Source organism: Mytilus edulis, chromosome 13, assembly GCF_963676685.1.
Source record: "Mytilus edulis chromosome 13, xbMytEdul2.2, whole genome shotgun sequence".
In the NCBI taxonomy this organism is placed as follows: Eukaryota; Metazoa; Mollusca; class Bivalvia; order Mytilida; family Mytilidae; genus Mytilus; species Mytilus edulis.
In genome coordinates, this window is record NC_092356.1 from 38,984,439 (window position 1) to 39,003,943 (window position 19,505).

The 19,505-nt window shown below is 31.3% G+C and overlaps 3 protein-coding genes across 3 annotated transcripts in view; all 3 read left to right on the forward strand.

Annotated features, from left to right (window-relative positions):
• Window positions 1–19,100, forward strand: part of LOC139501250 (uncharacterized) — a 108,536-nt gene extending 89,436 nt beyond the window's left edge. The window contains exons 74-86 of the mRNA XM_071290270.1: window positions 3–217; window positions 809–995; window positions 1,501–1,674; window positions 2,764–3,170; window positions 4,040–4,190; window positions 4,409–4,545; window positions 5,714–5,796; window positions 6,353–6,524; window positions 7,240–7,351; window positions 7,627–7,834; window positions 8,005–8,196; window positions 8,961–9,183; window positions 18,774–19,100. Of these exons, the coding sequence (XP_071146371.1) occupies window positions 3–217; window positions 809–995; window positions 1,501–1,674; window positions 2,764–3,170; window positions 4,040–4,045 (989 nt within the window). The 3' untranslated portion in view covers window positions 4,046–4,190; window positions 4,409–4,545; window positions 5,714–5,796; ... (4 more) ...; window positions 8,961–9,183; window positions 18,774–19,100. The remainder of the gene's footprint in view (window positions 1–2; window positions 218–808; window positions 996–1,500; window positions 1,675–2,763; window positions 3,171–4,039; window positions 4,191–4,408; window positions 4,546–5,713; window positions 5,797–6,352; window positions 6,525–7,239; window positions 7,352–7,626; window positions 7,835–8,004; window positions 8,197–8,960; window positions 9,184–18,773) is intronic.
• LOC139500297 (uncharacterized) lies at window positions 4,425–9,200 on the forward strand. The gene is made up of 7 exons (XM_071289040.1): window positions 4,425–4,545; window positions 5,714–5,796; window positions 6,353–6,524; window positions 7,240–7,351; window positions 7,627–7,834; window positions 8,005–8,196; window positions 8,961–9,200. Exons 1-7 carry the CDS (start codon window positions 4,425–4,427, stop codon window positions 9,198–9,200), a joined length of 1,128 nt encoding a protein of 375 aa, XP_071145141.1.
• Window positions 15,565–19,505, forward strand: part of LOC139500298 (uncharacterized) — a 35,153-nt gene continuing 31,212 nt past the window's right edge. The window contains exons 1-3 of the mRNA XM_071289041.1: window positions 15,565–15,577; window positions 18,774–19,015; window positions 19,301–19,320. Of these exons, the coding sequence (XP_071145142.1) occupies window positions 15,565–15,577; window positions 18,774–19,015; window positions 19,301–19,320 (275 nt within the window). The remainder of the gene's footprint in view (window positions 15,578–18,773; window positions 19,016–19,300; window positions 19,321–19,505) is intronic.

The window sequence follows — 19,505 nt, forward strand, 5'->3', positions numbered from 1 at the left end:
AGGAAGGGCCATGACTGGATCTGGAGATAGTGCTGTATCCTCATCTTCAGGATTTTACATTGACATCACAGGTCCTGTGTTTGACCTTGACATTATGATGACTTCCCCAATTTATATTGACGTAACCCGAGGAGAATTTCAGCCAGTCAGGTTCCAGGCATCAAATAGCACCATTAAAGCTTTTTGGAGGTGTACTGATGATGAAAGTCAAGTAAAGGTAACTTACATTGAATTATAAGTCATTGAAGTTTAGCTTAAGGTGGTATATCCAACACTTTCACTAAAATTAATTTGGCTCGTTTAATTTTCATAAAATTTTGACAATGTATTTACTTTGACCCTTTAACAAAAATATAAAAATTTCAAAAATTTTGAACCAACCATTTTGTCAGAAAAATTACACTGGTTGTATAGCAGTTTGACAAACACCAATTTTGATCATTGAGAAACTTAATATTCCCTTTACAACACAATGTAATTAAAACGTTTAGCTGCCTTTACAGAGTTATCTCCCTGTAGTGTTAGGTACCACCTTAAAATATATACGACATGATAATTGAATTCAATTGAACACAATAGATGTACACTTGTATGCTAATTTGTCCGCCATTAAGTAAAATCACACTGGTTCCCGTAAACTTTGACATCGTAATTCAAAACATTTGACGTCACAATGACAAAGTGATTGTTGTTTGATTTCAAAAGGTGATTCAGAGTAGATCTAAGGTCAATTTGAGGCAAAACACAGCTATATACTAATAGTGTAAAATATGTTTATCTTGAACACCATGCATGACATCTTTTTCAGGAAAACTTTTGGGCAATTGGTAAAACCCCTGGTGGAACAGAACTACAGGAATTTCAATCAGTAGGCCTCAATGTAACTGGCGTTAATTCATCATTTGAAGGCATTCTCCAACATAACCATACATATTACGTGTCTATTATCTGTGTCAATGGAGGTGGGAAACCTACTCAATGGAATGATACATATGGTATGTTTAACAGATTACTGGTAATTAACCATTAATTTATCATGTACATTTATGTCCCATCAAACATTTTTCAAACTTCAACACACATTTTGGCACCTTAAGACTTATGTTTCTCTCGGGTTTAAAAACAGCATATTAAAGCATTTGAAATGAATTAGTAATTAGTTTAGTTTATGTAATTTTAGAATAACAAATTATTACATGGGTAATATAGTAATGGTGTACTGATGTAATGCAGCTCATATAATGTATCATCTGTTATGGACCAAAACCAGTCAGGTTATGAAACATCACTAGGCATTGTTAAATATGTGTTTTGTTGGCATATTTTATATGTTTATGCTAACAAATTATTTAAGGTATTCAAAATTTTTAATGCAGAATATTATTATGAAATAAATCTTAATTACTATATTTTAGCATTGATATTGAATGATTGATTGTTTAGTATTACTTTACCATGCTATCAAACTCTTTTAAGGTGTGTACTGACATATGTTTTTAGGTCTTGTTCCTTTGTTAGAACTACCAGAAGTAGATAATTTAAACAATACTGTCCTAGGAGAAGTTAAACCGTTTGATGAACCAGTGATACCTTCAGATGCCATGGAGAGTACAGATCCTGATAGTATAGGATTAACCTTTACTGTTAGTGAAGATAAAACCATTAACAAATATGGTAAGTTTACATGATAAAGATTTATTTTGAGAATTCAAACTACATCAGTTGTTTAATATACATATACAAGCATTTTTCTAATTTCAGGATATCAATTTGTGTATAAGCATTTCAATTGCTCTGAAGGTGTACCATTAATGTTTAAGACCACAGATTGAAGGTTTTGATTGATTTTGGGGGTTATGGTTCCAGATGTCTAGGAATTTGGGGCCAAAATAAGCATTTTTTAGTTTTCAGTCAATACCTTGTGTTAAGTGTAATAATTTCTAGGGGGGGGGGGGGGGGGGTTCAAATCATCAAGCAATTAGGGACAAAAAATGGGGAGAAAAAGGGTTTTTCTGGTTACAGGACAATTTAGATAATTTAAAAGCAGTGAAGGGGAGGTAATCCAATTAAAATTTAAATTATATGTTCTATTACTTGATTACCTCCCTTCCACTGCTTGAAATTATGTATGAAGAAATGATGATTGTCTTGAGATGTGTAGCTGTAAATTTATTTTTAGAAGTTACTGTTTATTAATATTAATTTTAACCATGACTGTATATCATTTTATATTTTAATAATTTATGATGTATTTAAATGAGTAGTTATTGTTGCCAACTCCATTAGAAACTAAAATTGAGATTATTTTTTTAATAAGGAAACAGGGAGGTGAAAAAAAAAATGTGGGTGGGGGTAGGGGTGTAAAATTTTTCTCATTTCAGGTTTCTGAAATTAAAAAGAATTTTTCTACAAATATTTTTTTTTCAGGGAATTAATATTCAACAGCATAGTGTATAGCTATATAGCAAACAAAATAATTTTTAAGTTCATCACAATCATTCTGTGACAGAAACCTATGATGTGTCAACTACTTGATCACAATCCAAATTCAGAGCTATATCAAGCTTGAATGTTGTGTCCATACTTGCCCCAACTGTTCAGGGTTCAACCACTGCAGTTGTAAAAAGGATGCGCCCTGCGGAGCATCTGGTTATAATGGGGCATGATGTCAAATGGACACTTGTACCAATCTCAGAATAAATTTATAGATGCTTAAATGAAAGTCAAAGGTAATAATACCAGTTCATTTAATTTTTTCTTCAGATTTGTGTATTGGAACAGATAAAAATCAAGATGATATTTTCCCCTGTGCATGGGTTGGGTATAACATATCAGGATCAGCTTCTATCAAAGATGGATATTTATTAATTGATGATGTAAGAGTAAGACCTCTGTCAGAACTAAAGAACACATTTTGGAATGTATCTGAGGACCAAACACAGAATAAGACAAGTGTATTCCATATGGAACCTGGCAGGACGTTGTTTCTTACTATGAGAGTTTGTAATGAAGCAGAACTCTGTACAAACAAGTCATTAGGAAGTGTACTGATAACTAATACAGAATCAATAATAAAAAGATCAGATCATGGAGAAGCAATTCATATTGTAGAATATGTTTCGACAGACTCTAGAAAGAGAAAAAGAAATGCAGAGACAATTGTCCTGAAGGTAAAATTTCTATAGAATTCCAGTAAGCTAGAGTATCTGTACAACAATACTGCACCAGAAGTTTTCTTGTAGTTCAATTTGGAAATATGTGAAGCACAAATTTGAAATACTATGTGTTACAGACCTAGTGAATTGGGGGGAAAAGGGGGTAGAGAGAATGAAAGCATCGATGGTTTCTTTAGAATTTTGAAAAAAATAGAAGCAAAATGAAAATTCTACATTATTGGTGGTTGGGGTTTTTAAAAAGTGCCTCCAGTCCATCAATCCTTGTACTTTTTAAAATTCTCAGTGTTTCAGTTAAGTAAAGAGCAAGCAGAAAACATTAAAAGTTACTAAGAAGATAAATTCAATTTGAAAGTAATCGTAAGCTAGCAAAAAAAAAAGCAGGATACCATACTACATATGTATACTATCCATAGATTGCTTCATAATAACAGAAACTCATGTATAAGTATTTTAAAAGGGACGATTGCAAGATCTTTTGAAATATTTTTTTCACCATTTTTAAAAACTACAGCTAACAGGATAAGAATTTATATTTTTTGCTTAAGAGTGACAGCTTTATTTCACATGTTAATTTTGCTTAAATTACTTAAAGAATTTTGTAGTCTGTAATTGAGATTGCAATTAACTGTTCAGATTTGACTCAGCTATCATATATAATGGAAAAAAATTATCAGTCAATAGAATTGATAGGAATGCATCAGTGGTGCATTATAGTTAAAGCTTGCAGAGCAGAAGCAGCCTAGTCTACATAAGCACTTTATTTAGAGTTCATATGGTCCAGCAGGAATCTTTCACTATCCCATTTATACTTTGTCACAATTTGTGACCTGGAATTGCTATATACTACTTTCATATTAATATAGGATTGATACCAGGACAGACAATTGTACTTCAGCCAATATCTGAAGAAGATCTAACAACAGAATACAGATCTGATTCTTCAACTGATTTTCAGCCATACATAGTTAACCCAGCAACTACTCTTGATATGGTGGAAAGATTATTGTACAAGAGGTACTGTGATTTTATGATTATTTGTTAAGATATCTATAAAATGACAGCTATGGAACTGTAATGGTGCTTTGTTAGTGAGCAAGATCTCACAATTCAACTTGTTGAAGGTTTCTTTTGTCTTTTGTGAAAAATCTATTTGTGCCAGAATTTCAACAAAAATTAGTATAAAGGTTATGATATGTAATCTATAGTTTTCTTTTTTACCATATATTTTACAGAATACATTCCTTGATAATGACATTTTCTGTGATACCAGTTGGTCATCTGCCTATGCCAGGACCAATAAATATTACATATCCAGATACTGTTGGCGAGAATGAAGAGACCAAAACTGCCCTAGCTCACTGGAATACTGGTATGTACATATTTGTTTAAAATGTAAAACAATTGGTAAAATACATAAGTACCTTTTAAAAGTTCCAAACACCATAGCAAAAAAGAGGAATGACAATGCTCCAAATTCACAGAGTAGCAAAACCATTTACCTTACAGTGCAACTAGCAAAACCAATAAGTAGGACGAATAGGCAAAAACAATTTTATTTTTTGTGTAATTTTGAAAAAGTTATATGAGTAATTGACTGAATCTAAAATTTGTAGTATATTTATATCTTTATGATCTAAAATATCTTGCTTCAGGATGGTTCCTTTTCACATTTAACTTTTCCTTAACATTCTTTAAATCTCCTTTAACATTTTCCTAGGTATTGCATTAAATATCCCCAGTTACACAAGACAAAAGTTTTTTGTCCCCTGTGTTACGCATTGTGGGGAACATCGAAAAACAGGGCATCCGTTATCCAGTCTTGTTAGCCCTCTTACAAGTACAATTCTTGCCAGATTTTTATAAAACTTGTTCGACAAGTTCTATATTGGTGGCCGATCCATTTAAAAAAAAAGAGTCATGTCCCTTGGGAATATTAAATTTATGGTATAAAATGGCATCATTAGGGCTCTCATGGATACAATTCTTGCCAGATTTTTTAAAACTTACACTATAGGTTGATGTGGGCAATATCTCAGACAAATTCTTTAATGTTTTCCGATTGACTTTCTTAAAAAAGAGTTATGCCCCTTGGAAATATCAAATTAGGGAAAATGTTCTTTTTAGCGCTCTCATGGGTAAATTCTTGCCAGATTTTTTTTAGATATTATACTAAAGATTAATATCAGCAATATGACAAGTTTTATAATTGTGGCCAATTGACTGTTTTTTTTTAAAGAATTGTACCCATTGGATATATTAAATTTATAGAAAATGTCCATTTTAGCCCTATCTCAGGTACAATTCTTGCTAGCCTTTTATAAAACTTATACTATAGGTTAATTTCAGCAATATCTCAGACAAGTTCTGAAATGGTGGCTGATTGACTTTTTTTAAAAAGAGATATGTCCCTTGGAAATATTAAATTTATGGAAAATGGCCTAGATAGTGCTCTCATGGGTACAATTCTTTCCAGATTTTCATAACTTGTATTATAGGTTAATGCCTAGTAAAATTTGTGTAATTTTCTCCTATTGCAGGTCTACAGCAATGGCAGTTGAGTAGTATGACATGTGGTAAAGCATTGGAAACTGATAATGGAGATAAAATAAAGAGTGCTGAGGTATTGTTCAGGTTTTTATGAATATATAAAACTAAAAATTATAAGGCTTACGAAAGTTTTAACATTGCTGTTTTGTTTAGGGTTTATCTCATCTAGGGACATGTCCAGACTATTGTGTTATCATCATTTTGTAAATAGTCTTGACAATTCCCTAGATGGATGACAGATCTAGATTTAGTAGAAGATAGTTCAGCAATGTTGAAACTTTTCTTGCTTATTGATTGTCTTTTATAACTTAAAGTTACATATAACTTATTTTCCATATTGCAATATTTGGTCTTGAACTTTATAATGAAAGTGTTGGCTATTTTCTTATCTGCTATGCAGCCAGTCCTATCTGAAGACACTTTGAGTTCAATTACAAGTTCTGAGCTCTATGTCTAATAAATATTGAGACATACTTTGCCTAACATGGCATACACCTTCTTGTTTTGATGTTTTACTGGTGCTCAGTTTCAGTGGCATTCATAAATACATGGTGAGTTTGAGCTTCTAAATGTATGTTTCTTATATATCATATTTAATTTAATTTAATGTTATTTATTTTATTTTGAAGGTTTGCAAAACATGGGGAGATGTAGTGGTGGATAAAATCAACCAAACTGACAAATCTGTCTCATATTTCTCTGAAGAAACACAATTTGCTGTGTTTATTATTTCAAATAAAGTGTATAATTCTCCTCCAGTACTGACCAGTGACAGGTTTATATCAATCAAAGAAGATGAAGGTAATTAAAATATAGGTCAGGAAAATATCTAAAAAAAATTAGGCACATAAACATTGTAAGATATATTTGTTTGCAGTTTAGATATCTTGTATTGTGACAAAAACACTAAAGATCAAGTTCAAACACTAGGTATTGAACAAAATAAGGGATAATGGCAATTTGAAACAAGGTATCAAATAAGAAACAGAAGGCATATATATATTGGGCTATTGTAACATTTAATGCAGTTTTAAGATATATTGAACTATTATATCTCTCTCATAGACAAAATTTGCCCTTTCTTTCTGTGTCTGTCATAAAGAAATAAGAAGATGTAATATGTTTGCCAATAAAAAAAACTGTCCAACAAAGAGTACAAAGAATTTGCAATTTCAAAAATTGTTTACATCTAAATAGAACACAAGCAAATAATTCAGGTATGAGTCCTGACCCCTGAACTACCAATGATAGTACAATTATTTAATTCTTGTTTATTATGTAAATATCATTGATAAATGAATAGCTACAGGTACTGTGGATTCATAAATATTCGTTTCATACCAATTTTTGTAGATACAGTGGAACCACAAACTAAAATGGTCAAAAAATTACAAATTTTCTAAAAGAACGTATGCAGACTTTGCCAAAACCACGAAAAGTTTTACTCATCGATGAAAATTGGTGCTAAAAAATAATAAATGAATCCACATTATATGTTTTTTTTGTCATTTCACAGGTACATTACAATACCAGTTGGAGGCGACTGATGAAGAAGGTGATGTAATCAAATTCAGTCTGGCAAGTCAGACATACAAACTTGGTAAACCACTGCTTTTTGACGATGGAATGTAAGTAGTATTAGCAAATGCTCAATACCCAATGAAATTGACAATGGGATATGGTAGTTCGTTTGTTTGTCCCATTCTCCTGTATTTCATGGTTTATATTTCTGACATATGTCTAATTTATTACACTTTATTAATTTCTTATCTTTTAAGGGGAGATAATTAAACATGTATTATCAGGTTAGTGAGGTATAGTTTAAGTCAACCACCTTATGACTGACAAATGTAATAGCTGACTAATTAAAAGTTCAGACATAAATGAAAGTTTTGTTTTGTAGACTGTTGTATACTCCATGTACAGATTGTTCAGGGGTTGAGACATTAACAATCATCCTTCAAGAAGTACAGACCAATGATGATATACCTCCTGCTAGTAGTGAAACAACAATTGTTATTACCATCATAGATTCTAATGACCCACCAGAAATATTCTTGACCCAATATGGACAATCTATTTTATCATCAGATCCAACAGAACCAGTTTTGGTAGGAACCTCTTTTGGAGCTATTATTAGCACTTATGTACTTAATAATATTATAATATTTTGTCTCTTGAATAAAAGGAAGTTAAAATCTTCAATACATTTTTTTTTTAGGTCACATGTTAAAGTATAAAATTTCAACACATCATTAATGTTCATTGACATATATTTTAGGTATATCTAGAACAGAAAACCATATTTAACCTGAATAAATGGGCAGAGGAATTCACTGCTGTAATTGGAGCATTTGATATGGAACAACAAAATCTCTTTATGAATTTACAAAAACCTTTGCATGGTACACTTATGTTTACAGATGAAAAAACAACAGCACCCATAACACTGAATTGTGAAACTGCTGTAAATGTAAGATTCTGAATAGAATTATGGTGTTCCTGTACAGGTCATTGTGTATAAAATAAGTATTTTACTGCTATAATTTGAGGGAAAATTTATTTTTGAACAAAATGAAGGGAAAAAAATTATATAAAATCTTTAAAAAAATATATTAATTTCAAGAAACTTTTCTTTGTGCTTGAATTTCAACTAAAAGGTACAATATTCTATTCCTAATTGATTCCCTATGTGAGTGAAAATTGGATAAATATTGTTATGAAAATTCTGTTTTGTATAAAATCTCAAAATTTTAGAAATTGATTTTATCTGTTATTGCAAAGGAAGTAAAAAAATTCCCAAGAATTAGTTGTTGGTTACCTGGCTATTTTAATGTTTGAAAAGGGGACTCTTCCAATGAGTAAATACACTAGCTATTGCTCTTTGAAGAGATCTGACAATTGGAACTTTGAAGTTCTCTTGAAAAAAATCAATAATTCACTAATTAATTTGGCTGCATGTACAAATAAAAACAGTTACATATACAAGTAATGATTTCCTCACTTGTAGATTATTGTTAACCAATCTGATACTATTATAAATTCCATATATCTAGGTTTTAACAAAATTTGATTTCTAGGTAGAACAAATACTCAAATAATTACTGCTGTCCAAATATTAAAAATTGGATACCATTCGACCTTGTATTATGGTTTGTTTGCATGGTTAATATCATTAATAAAAGGTCACTTCAATTATGAGAACTCAGTTGCTAGTTTGTAAATCTTTTTTTGCAGGTAGTCAGTGAACCATGTGGTAATTTTAGCAAACCTTTACCTCACAACACGGATGCAGTATCCTGGCTTTACACCACTTTGTTCTATAATCAGAGTATGAATTATTCTGGATTTGACCTAATAAAAGTCTACTTCTCAGATTCTATGAATATATCATCAACTGTTGTGACGATACAGTTCATATTAATGGAATCACCTTGTCATAATGGTGGATTATGCCAGCGTAAGTGGAAACCTTAATTATTATTAATAAAACAGATTTATTGATGTTTTTTTAGTGTTCAGTGACAATGCATATTTAGGATGCAATCTAATATGCTTTACTGCTCAATTTAAAATGTCTTCTTCAAACAGACACATATGTAAAATGAAAATCATAGTTTTATTATGTATTAGAATGTAAATATTAATCTCTTGTTTGGCTTACATTTGTATAATTCCTGTTTAATAGCAAAACCATTCAGATGTTACCTGCTAAGTGTCTTTTGGTTATTTGTGTCATAGGTTTGTTGTCTCATTAACTTATATACATAGGCATATAACCCAAATCTCCTTATAAACTTTTGTTTGATTTTAAAATTGCCAAGATTGTTTCTTCCAATACTATTAGTTACACAGTCTGCACGGTTAGCCACTAGTCCGATGCCCCAGACTAGTAAAATTTCATTCGGACTAGTGAGTTTTTACAAAATTTTGTTTGGACATACAAGAAAAATGTCAGAATATTGGTCTTCGGACTAGTAGTTGAAAAAGTTTTTGGTGCAGACTGGTTACACAGTGTGTAATTGTCCTACAGTGAGTTGACTGTTAGTGTTGCTCTCCACCAATTGCAACTCATTCAAAATTTTGACCAAATTGCAATTTGTTTTATTAAACCAAATTGTTCAACTGGTCAGAAAATTGAACAAATTGTTCAGTCAAAATGTGAAAGTGCAAGGTGATAAAATAAAATATACTTACAATCCTATAAGACTTTTTTTTATCATTAAAATTATTTATTTACTATTTACATAAAAACACCAAGAGACAAACCTCTTTGGTGCCATCTTTGGTATGTACAGAGTTGTTAGTATTAACCTTTTTGTTAGTAATGATTTCCATCTAGATATATTTTTTAAAAGACAAGTGTTTGTAAAACAATGGCAATTAATTCAACGTATACCCAAAGAGAGATAACTCTAATATTTTCTCAAAAGTCAAACACACCTATTTGACAGTGATTTTTCGGACAATTTTCCTTTTTTCCTTGTTTTTCCAAAATTATAATGTTCTCTTAACGGTTCTAAATGAAATGTTCAAAAACTGCTAGTTAACAATTGTAATCAGTTTGATATAGATTTCATGTGTTTAAAAAAATAAAATTATTTTCTCGTCTTCAATACGTAGTAAGGAATTATTGCGTAGAAAATATTTATCGAAGATCTGTTGTTGATGTTTTATTTTGTAATAAGTGTATGCATATTCTATGTATTTTCTAATTGTAAATTTGAATAGTCTCACTGTGTCTATTTCTTTGTCATGAAACACTTTAAGATTGCGTGTTTTAAAGATGCATAATCTTGCTATACTCAGAAAAAAGTTCAAAAAATATGTGTTCACAATCTTTGAACTACCAAGGTATCCAAATATCATCAGTTCCTCATAATTTATCAAATTCACAATATCAGGAGGGTAATCAATAAAAATGTTATGTAACATATCTTTCAGAAAGTTATGTATCGGGGTCAACTTCGGACATAAGGCGAACAGGTGGAACAAGTTTTCTGTATATAGGCCGCACGCTTTGCATGTCTTGCTGACCACTTGACCAAATTTAAACAACTTTTCTAAGGTAAAAATAGCCCTGTGAACCAACCTAAAGTTCAGACAATGACAGTCAGGAGGTAGACCATTCTGATTGGCTACTGAATATAATTTAGTAAAATTGATCGACGGATAATTCTCCTCCCAATGCTTTTCAGCTGTGGGCGTTTCAAACATTTCTGACAGTAAGAGTTTGTAAAATAATTTTGTAACTGCCCCTAAAAACGGAACTTCTCTGCCGTTTTCTAAACAAATAAGTAACTTCGGAATACTCTCGGTATTTAACGGGTTTATGGATTTCAGTAAAATTTTCCACATTTCAGGAATACATCTTAAAATCTTGTCGTATGCAGCTTTTATTTCATGTGGTTTTTCGTCAGGAAAATTTTGTTGAATTATTTCTACTATCGAACCGGAAGTAAAAAATCCGGGAATTACTTCATAACACAAGTCTTTTATCTGGATCAAACCTGAGTGAATGAATTTTTCGAAAAGAAGCATTTTGCCGTTTAGCTTTATATTTGGATTACAAAAAATAGGATTATTGTACACATGTTGAATTTCAATTTCAAATTCTATCTTGGATTTTATTCTATAATAGGCATTAAACATTTCTTGATAATAAAGCGGTAAGTGTTTCAAATGCTTGGAATTCAAATACGTGAACACAATGTTTTGTTTTAAATCCATATTTTCAACTTTAGAAATGAAATAATCAAGCGCACTTTTCCAAATTGATTGACAATTCGGGTCAAGATATTTTCTAAGGAATTTTAATCTAAAAGCTTGCATTTTTAGAAAAATATCTGGAATCTTTAAACCTCCTACTAATTTTTCGCCAATTATTGTTTGATACTTTACCAAATGGGACTTATGTTGCCAAAGAAATTTTAAAACTATTAATCGAATTTCGTTTTTTATGTTCTCTGGTAACGGACATACTGTTAAAGTATAATAAAATCTAGACATTATAAGCGAAGTAAGAACAACTGCTCTACCAGGTAGTGTTAGATCTCTTTTATTCCAAAAAAATAAAATTGTTTTTATTTTTTTAATTTTATCTTTCCAATTCAATAATTCACATAACTGTTTATCTTTACCAACATAAATTCCTAGAACTTTAGTTACAGTTTCACAACGCTGAATTTGCAATGTATTTAGTTCTTGATCATTTATGCTACCAGAACCTAAGCATAAAATTTCAGATTTTTGTTTATTAATTTTAGCACCTGATGCCTCACTATATAAATTCAAAATTTTAAATGTTTCTTTTATAGAATTTTTGTCGGCAGTAAAAATATTAGTATCATCTGCATGTTGAAAAATTTTTGCCTCTTTATTTGAATTAGGAATAACAACACCTTTAATATTTTTATTCTTTATTATTGCCTGCCCTAATGGTTCCGCAACTAGAACGTAAAGAAGAGCAGACACGGGACATCCTTGTTTTATTGAATTATTTAGTTTGACATATTTTGTTAAAAAGCCATTACATTTTACGCTACTGTTTACATTTTTATAAAATATTTTTATCCACTGAATAAATTTAGGACCAAAGCCAAATTTTTCTAAAACTAAATATAAATAATCATGATCAACTTTGTCAAAAGCCTTTTCCTGGTCAACTTTTATAAGAAAAGCTTCTAAATCATCGTTTTCAATGATTTCAATTAAATCTCTAATACTTGCAGTTGTATCTGCAATATCTCGTCCAGGGATACAACACGTTTGATAAATAGAAATCAATTTCGGCAAAACAAATTTTAGTCTGTTAGACATTATTCTAGCCATTATTTTATAATCCACACATAACAATGAAATGGGTCTAAAGTTTTTTAACATATTTTTGTCTCCTTTATTTTTATAGACCAAAGTAATTATGCCATGTCTCATAGATCTTGTCATAAGTTTTTCTTCTTCAATGGCTTTAAAAATTTTCAAAAATATTTCTCCGAACGAATGGAAGAAATGACAAAAGAATTCCACAGTTAGTCCATCGGGACCCGGGGATTTATTTTTAGACATACTAAATAAAGCGGTTTTTATGTCATCTAAACTAAATTCCGCTTCTAAATTTTCCATATCATCTTCAGAAACTTTTTCCGAAATAAAATTTAAAATTTCATTTGCTTTATCTTTGTTTATTGATGTACAAGAATATAAATCTTTATCAAGAATTGCCTCCGTAGATGTGACTATATTATTATCACTATTTTTTAATTCTTTTATAACATTACAGTTTTGTTTATATTTTTCAAGTTGTAAAAAATATTTAGAATTTTTGTCACCATCTATTGCCCAATGGGCTTTAGAACGCAAAATTGCGCCTTTACAAATGTTTTCTTCGTGACATTTTAATTTCAATTTAACTTCCTCAAATTTATTTAGGTCAACAATTTCATTATTAGCTACAGCTAATGAAATTTTTTCAAATTCTCTTTGAATTTTAAAATATTCCGATTTTTCGGCACGGGATTTATCTTGCGCAATAACTTTTGCTAGTTGCTTTATTTTATATTTTAAATTATCATACCAAACCAAAGGTTCGTCATCATAAAGAGGACATTGTTTTTCGGTTTCAATTAATTTATTTATTTTGTTTACAAACTCTTCGTCATCTAACAATTTGTTGTTGAATATCCATAAGCCCGGGCCTCTTTCAATTTCACTAAAATCTATATTCAGATTTACAAAAGAATGATCGCTGAACGCATTATGTTTATAATAAACGTTCTTCACTAATACAGAAAAGGACTTTGGAATAAATATAAAATCCAATCTACTCTGGATTAAATTATTTTGTACAACTCGACGCCAAGAGAATATTCGTGATGTTGGATTTCTTGCTCGCCATATATCATAAATATTAAAATTTTCGCACAACTGATTTATTGTTTTGTATGATTTGTCTTCTGTGTGTTACGTTTTTCCGCACCTGTCAAGTTTTGACATAGATGTGTTCATATCACCCAACAAATAATATTTTCTGTATTTATCAATTTTCCGCTCAAATTTTCGAAAAAAGTAGTTCTTTCAAGAACAGAATTAGGTGCGTAACAATTAACAATATTTATTAATTTGTCATCTTGTTGTAATTGAATATGTACACATCTACCGTCAAAACTTTGTATATAATTTACTTCTTGTTCAACCTTTTTACTTATCAAGAAAGCAACACCTTGTCTATGTGTTTCAGCACACGAGTAAAATATTTTACCGTTCCAAAACTTAGCAAAACTAGTAACTAAATCATCTGACCAAAAAGTTTCTTGGATAGCTACAACATCATAATAATTTTCCGAACAAAAAGAACAAAACTTTTGGAATTTTGACTGATCCCTCAAACCATTAGCATTAATAGATACAATATTAACCATCAGTACAAAAAGTAAGAAAGAAAGTAATTTTATACCTATGAACTTGAATTTGATTTTTTACTCTTGGGTTCCCTCCTTAATTTTTTAAGCTCATCTGAAGTAACTTTCGGAGATGAAACTAAACGTTTCCTCCTAACTTTACTCATATTGCAGCCAATTCCTCGTCGGTCATTTCAATATCAGCTTCCTTAGATACATTTACTTTTGTTTTTTTACCAGCAGTATCGGTCAAATTAGGCCCACGAGGAACTGGCTGTGGTTCTAATTTTGATGGGCTAGACCCCCCTTTTTTATGCATTTTATTATCAACATTTACTGTCTCTTGTTTGTTTGAATGTTCATCATCAGTCATCAAATCTAGTTCATCATTATCAACACCAGACATTTGTTTTTCATCGGAAACTGTTACATCATTGTCTTTTTTAGCGTTTTCAACAAATTGTTCATCTTTGGCATCGTCGTCAGCATTACTTTCCTCCATGGTATCATCATCGTCTTCACCGTCACTTTTCGCCGTGTTATCATCGTCATCATCACTCTGCTCCATGTTATCAACATCACCATTAGCTCCATCCGTGTGTTCGTCTCCAGCTTCATTCTCTTTCATACCATCATTTTCTTGTTGTTCAGTGTTTGTTTCACGTTCAGGAATGTCGGAATTTGTTTCGTTTCTCGAGTTGTTAGCATTGATATCGTTTTCTGTGTCATTATTAGTTGTTTCATTTTCATTTTCACCCCTGTTCCATACCGGCTCACACCGACAGTATGATAACACTTTATGACATGTTTCACACGGCGGAGTTTCACAAGCTCTTGCTAGATGTCCGAAGCGTTTACACTTGTAGCAAATGTTATCAGGACAGTTTGCATAAACATGACTTGTCTCAAAACACTGGGTACAGACTCTCTTCTGTTCGTCGTGAACTACTCTTATATATTCGAAAGAACTCACGCCAGTTGAAAGTTTCAAAGTATATGGTAGACTTTGTCGTTCAGGGGGAAGTCGAACTACTACATACCTCGTACCATTTGCGACGTCCGTACCAGGGTGCATTTTCCGCTTAATAGGCGACTTAAGTATAACACCAAACTCCAGTAATTTCTCACGTATTTCTGTATCAGGCACATAATGTGACACGTTGAAAAAACTGACAACTTTATCACGCGAAAAAATAGCTCTGGGTATAAAATTTGAGTCATTCACCTTGAAACCTGTGTCTACAATCAAATCCAAAGCATCTTTATCAGTCAACGTCAGCTCATAACTATTACCGCTTTTTGGAACACATGCAAGGACAGTTCCCTCACCAACTTCTTTTTCCACATTAGCGATGACATCGGCAGCTTTTATATTCCGGTTATCACCTACATCCACTAATACAGTTTTCTCTTTAATGGAACGACCATCCCCCCTTCCACCAGACATGGTGAAGGGAGGTGAGAAAGTCTTAATAAGTGTCAAAAAAGCACAAAATATGGCCACAAATAGTTCTACTTAAACAATATAAGGAATAATATTGACTAACCATCAACGGATGGCTAGTTATACAACACAAACTTATCAGATTTTCCTCTGGTTTAGAAGGCGCGTCTTCGTCATCCAAATCCAAAACCGGAAGTCCAACAACCCTATAAGACTTTAACTCCACTTTAATGATGTTGCAACAAAAATTAGTTTATCAGTTTGTATAGTTATATTATATTCATTTCCATGCTGAAGGGGAACTGTTTATTTTGAATTGCTATTAAATTGTCCAAACTAAGCTTTCATATAGTTTTTCTTTCTAAAAGTATTCTATATTTATAAGAATCAGATATCATTTTAAATAAAACATCATATATTCAGTAAAATATGTGTGAAATAACAATATGCTATTGATAAATTTTCAGGGGAGATAACCTAAAATATTATTCTTTTGAATAAAGACTTTTTGAAAGAAAAGTTATTATCTCCCCCATGGAAACTTCCTACAAACATATATTGCAATTTTACACATATTTTACTGAATATGAAATGTTTTAATTCACATAATGTCTGATTCTTATAAATATAGAATACTTTTTTGAATTGCTATTAAATTGTCCAAACTAAGCTTTCATATAGTTTTACTTTCTAAAAGTATTCTATCTATAATACTAAAATTACGAGGTCCAATTTGTCAGCCGTCATCACGTAAAAACGACGAATAAAAAAATTCAACTTTATATATAACTAATATAGTACAAAGGTGTAGATTAAAAATTACACCACTCCTGGCCCTTTTGTTTTCCACATAATTAATATTGCCAATAGTTAAGAAGTTCCGGGTCGAGTCCGATACCGATACCAATAGTATATTCACCTGTTACCGATTACCTTATCTGTACATTCCGCATCTGACAGGCGCACCACCAAACGGTGTATTCAGGATTAATATGTTATATAGTATTACACGGGTCATAATCACAGGGTTGACACTACTTAATTGTCAAATTGTTACCTATTGTAGTATTTTAATCAGTTAGACTTTCTAAGATAACAATACGAATACTAAAAATCTGGACTAAAATAAGGCGTATAGGTACAGTTTTCAATTTGTTAGCGGGCATGACGTAAAACAGCGAATCAAAGAATTCAACTTTATTTATGACTAATATAGGACAATGCTGTTGATTAAAAAGTACTCCATTCCAGGACCTTTTGTTTTCCAAATAATTAATATTATCAATAATTGATAAGTTCCAGTTCGACGGGTTCAAACAGAAAGATTTGAAAGCGGAGAAAACTGTGTATCTTATAATCGGCATGACTTTATCAAATGACAATACTAATACTAAAATAAGGCTTGCACATAGTTATATACTTTAATTCAGTCACGGACCTGCGATATCATGGGTGTGTTCTAGTATTTATAAGAATCAGACATTATGTGAATTAAAACATTTCATATTCAGTAAAATATGTGTAAAATTGCAATATATGTTTGTAGGAAGTTTCCATGGGGGAGATAATAACTTTTCTTTCAAAAAGTCTTTATTCAAAAGAATAATATTTTAGGTTATCTCCCCTGAAAATTTATCAATAGCATATTGTTATTTCACACATATTTTACTGAATATATGATGTTTTATTTAAAATGATATCTGATTCTTATAAATATAGAATACTTTTAGAAAGAAAAACTATATGAAAGCCTAGTTTTGACAAGTTACTGTGCCTAACCGATCAGCTTTGGGGTATTATAATACCTACAGTGTTACCTGGATAAAAAATTGTCAACACAATTTGTCCATTTAAACTGTACAATAGGTTTTGTGAGAGATTATCAATAGGTGGTCATTTAACTACCTGAAAAAAAAATTTAGGGCAAAAAACAACCAGGTAAAATCTACAGGTAGTTAAATGACCACCTATTGATAATCTCTCACAAAACCTATTGTGCAGTTTAAATGGACAAATTGTGTTGACAATTTTTTATCCAGGTAACACTGTAGGTATTATAATACCCCAAAGGTGATCGGTTAGGCACAGTAATAGCAATTCAAAATAAACAGTTCCCCTTCAGCATGGAAATGAATATAATATAACTATACAAACTGATAAACTAATTTTGTCACACCATCATTAAAGTGGAGTTAAAGTCTTATAGGATTGTAAGTAAAGATAAAAAAAAAAAAGTCTTATAGGATTGTAAGTATGTTTTATTTTATCACCTTGCACTTTCATGACTTGGCTGTGGTTTTCTACAGCAGTTGGTTCAAATTTCTGACCAGTTGAACAATTTGATTTTAAAAAACAAATTGCAATTTGGTCAAAATTTTGAATGAGTTGCAATTGGTGGAGAGCAACACTTACAGTCAACTCACTGTAATACGAGAATTTATCGGGTCAATAAAATTCATATCGGGTGAGGCGAATTGACCCGATAAATTCCGTATTAGGACAATTGAACACTGTGTAACGAATTTATCCTGATTTTGTTATATTACATATTATTATATTTAAATTCAGTATAAGGACAATATCAACCAAATATATTTAAGATATTTAGCCATGTTAATCTAAAACTGTGAAAAATTCAAAAAATTAGGACTATGAAGCAACTCATTTTTTTTAATTTTTTTATTAGGTCAATGGTATAAGGGAGATAATCCCAATTGACGTAATAAAAAATTGTACTGAAATTTATTAGGACAATATCAGCCAATCAAATTGCGTGAAATTACTCTAAATCAGGATAAATATATTTATTACTGTGCCTAACCGATCACCTTTGGGGTATTATAATACCTACAGTGTTACCTGGATAAAAAATTGTCAACACAATTTGTCCATTTAAACTGCACAATAGGTTTTGTGAGAGATTATCAATAGGTGGTCATTTAACTACCTGTAGATTTTACCTGGTTGTTTTTTGCCCTAAATTTTTTTTTCAGGTAGTTAAATGACCACCTATTGATAATCTCTCACAAAACCTATTGTACAGTTTAAATGGACAAATTGTGTTGACAATTTTTTATCCAGGTAACACTGTAGGTATTATAATACCCCAAAGCTGATCGGTTAGGCACAGTAATAGATATTTCTGTTTCTCTTCTATGCAACATTTGGTATTTTCACTTATATATTCTGCCTCTGTTTTTCATGTTATAGCTAAGAATGGTAGTAACTACCCATGTACTAGTACCCATAGAGCAGAAAGTTTTGACTTATATTATGACTGTGTCTGTTTACCTGGCTGGACAGGTGTTTACTGTGAAGAGAACATTGACGAATGCTTAAGTTCACCCTGTTTAGATACATTGGAATGTATAGATGGTGATAATGAATACGAATGTAGATGTCCAATAGATAATCCTGATTGTGAATTAAAGGAAGATACCACTGAAATTGAAGTAATTATAGGCTGTATATGTGGATTCATTGTCATTATCTTTATCGTTTGCATAATTTTCTACTGGTATAAAAAAAAGAAGAAAAGGTAATTATAAGTATTATATTTGACATTGATAGTTCAGGCTTTACCATAGGGACAGAATATATTTATTTTCCAACAAAGCTTTATCATATTATTGAAAATATTTTTTCTCATTATCTGAATGAACTTTTGAGAACCCCTTACCAATTTAAAAAGGGTTGATAAAATTTCATTGGAATTTTCTCTTTTTTTCCCTTTTTAGCTCACCTGGCCAAAGGCCAAGTGAGCTTTTCTCATCACTTGGCGTCCGGCGTCGTCCTGCGTTAACTTTTACAAAAATCTTCTCCTCTGAAACTACTGGGCCAAATTTAACCAAACTTGGCCACAATCATCATTGGGGTATCTAGTTTAAAAAATGTGTCCGGTGCCCCACCCAACCAACCAAGATGGCCGCCATGGCTAAAAAT

Coding starts and splice junctions, on each gene's coding strand:
- LOC139500297 (XM_071289040.1), top strand. CDS start 4,425: ATGACATTTTCTGTGATACCAGTTGGTCATCTGCCTATGCCAGGACCA. Junction 4,546..5,713: donor CCTAGCTCACTGGAATACTG/GTATGTACATAT, acceptor CTCCTATTGCAG/GTCTACAGCAATGGCAGTTG. Junction 6,525..7,239: donor ATCAATCAAAGAAGATGAAG/GTAATTAAAATA, acceptor GTCATTTCACAG/GTACATTACAATACCAGTTG.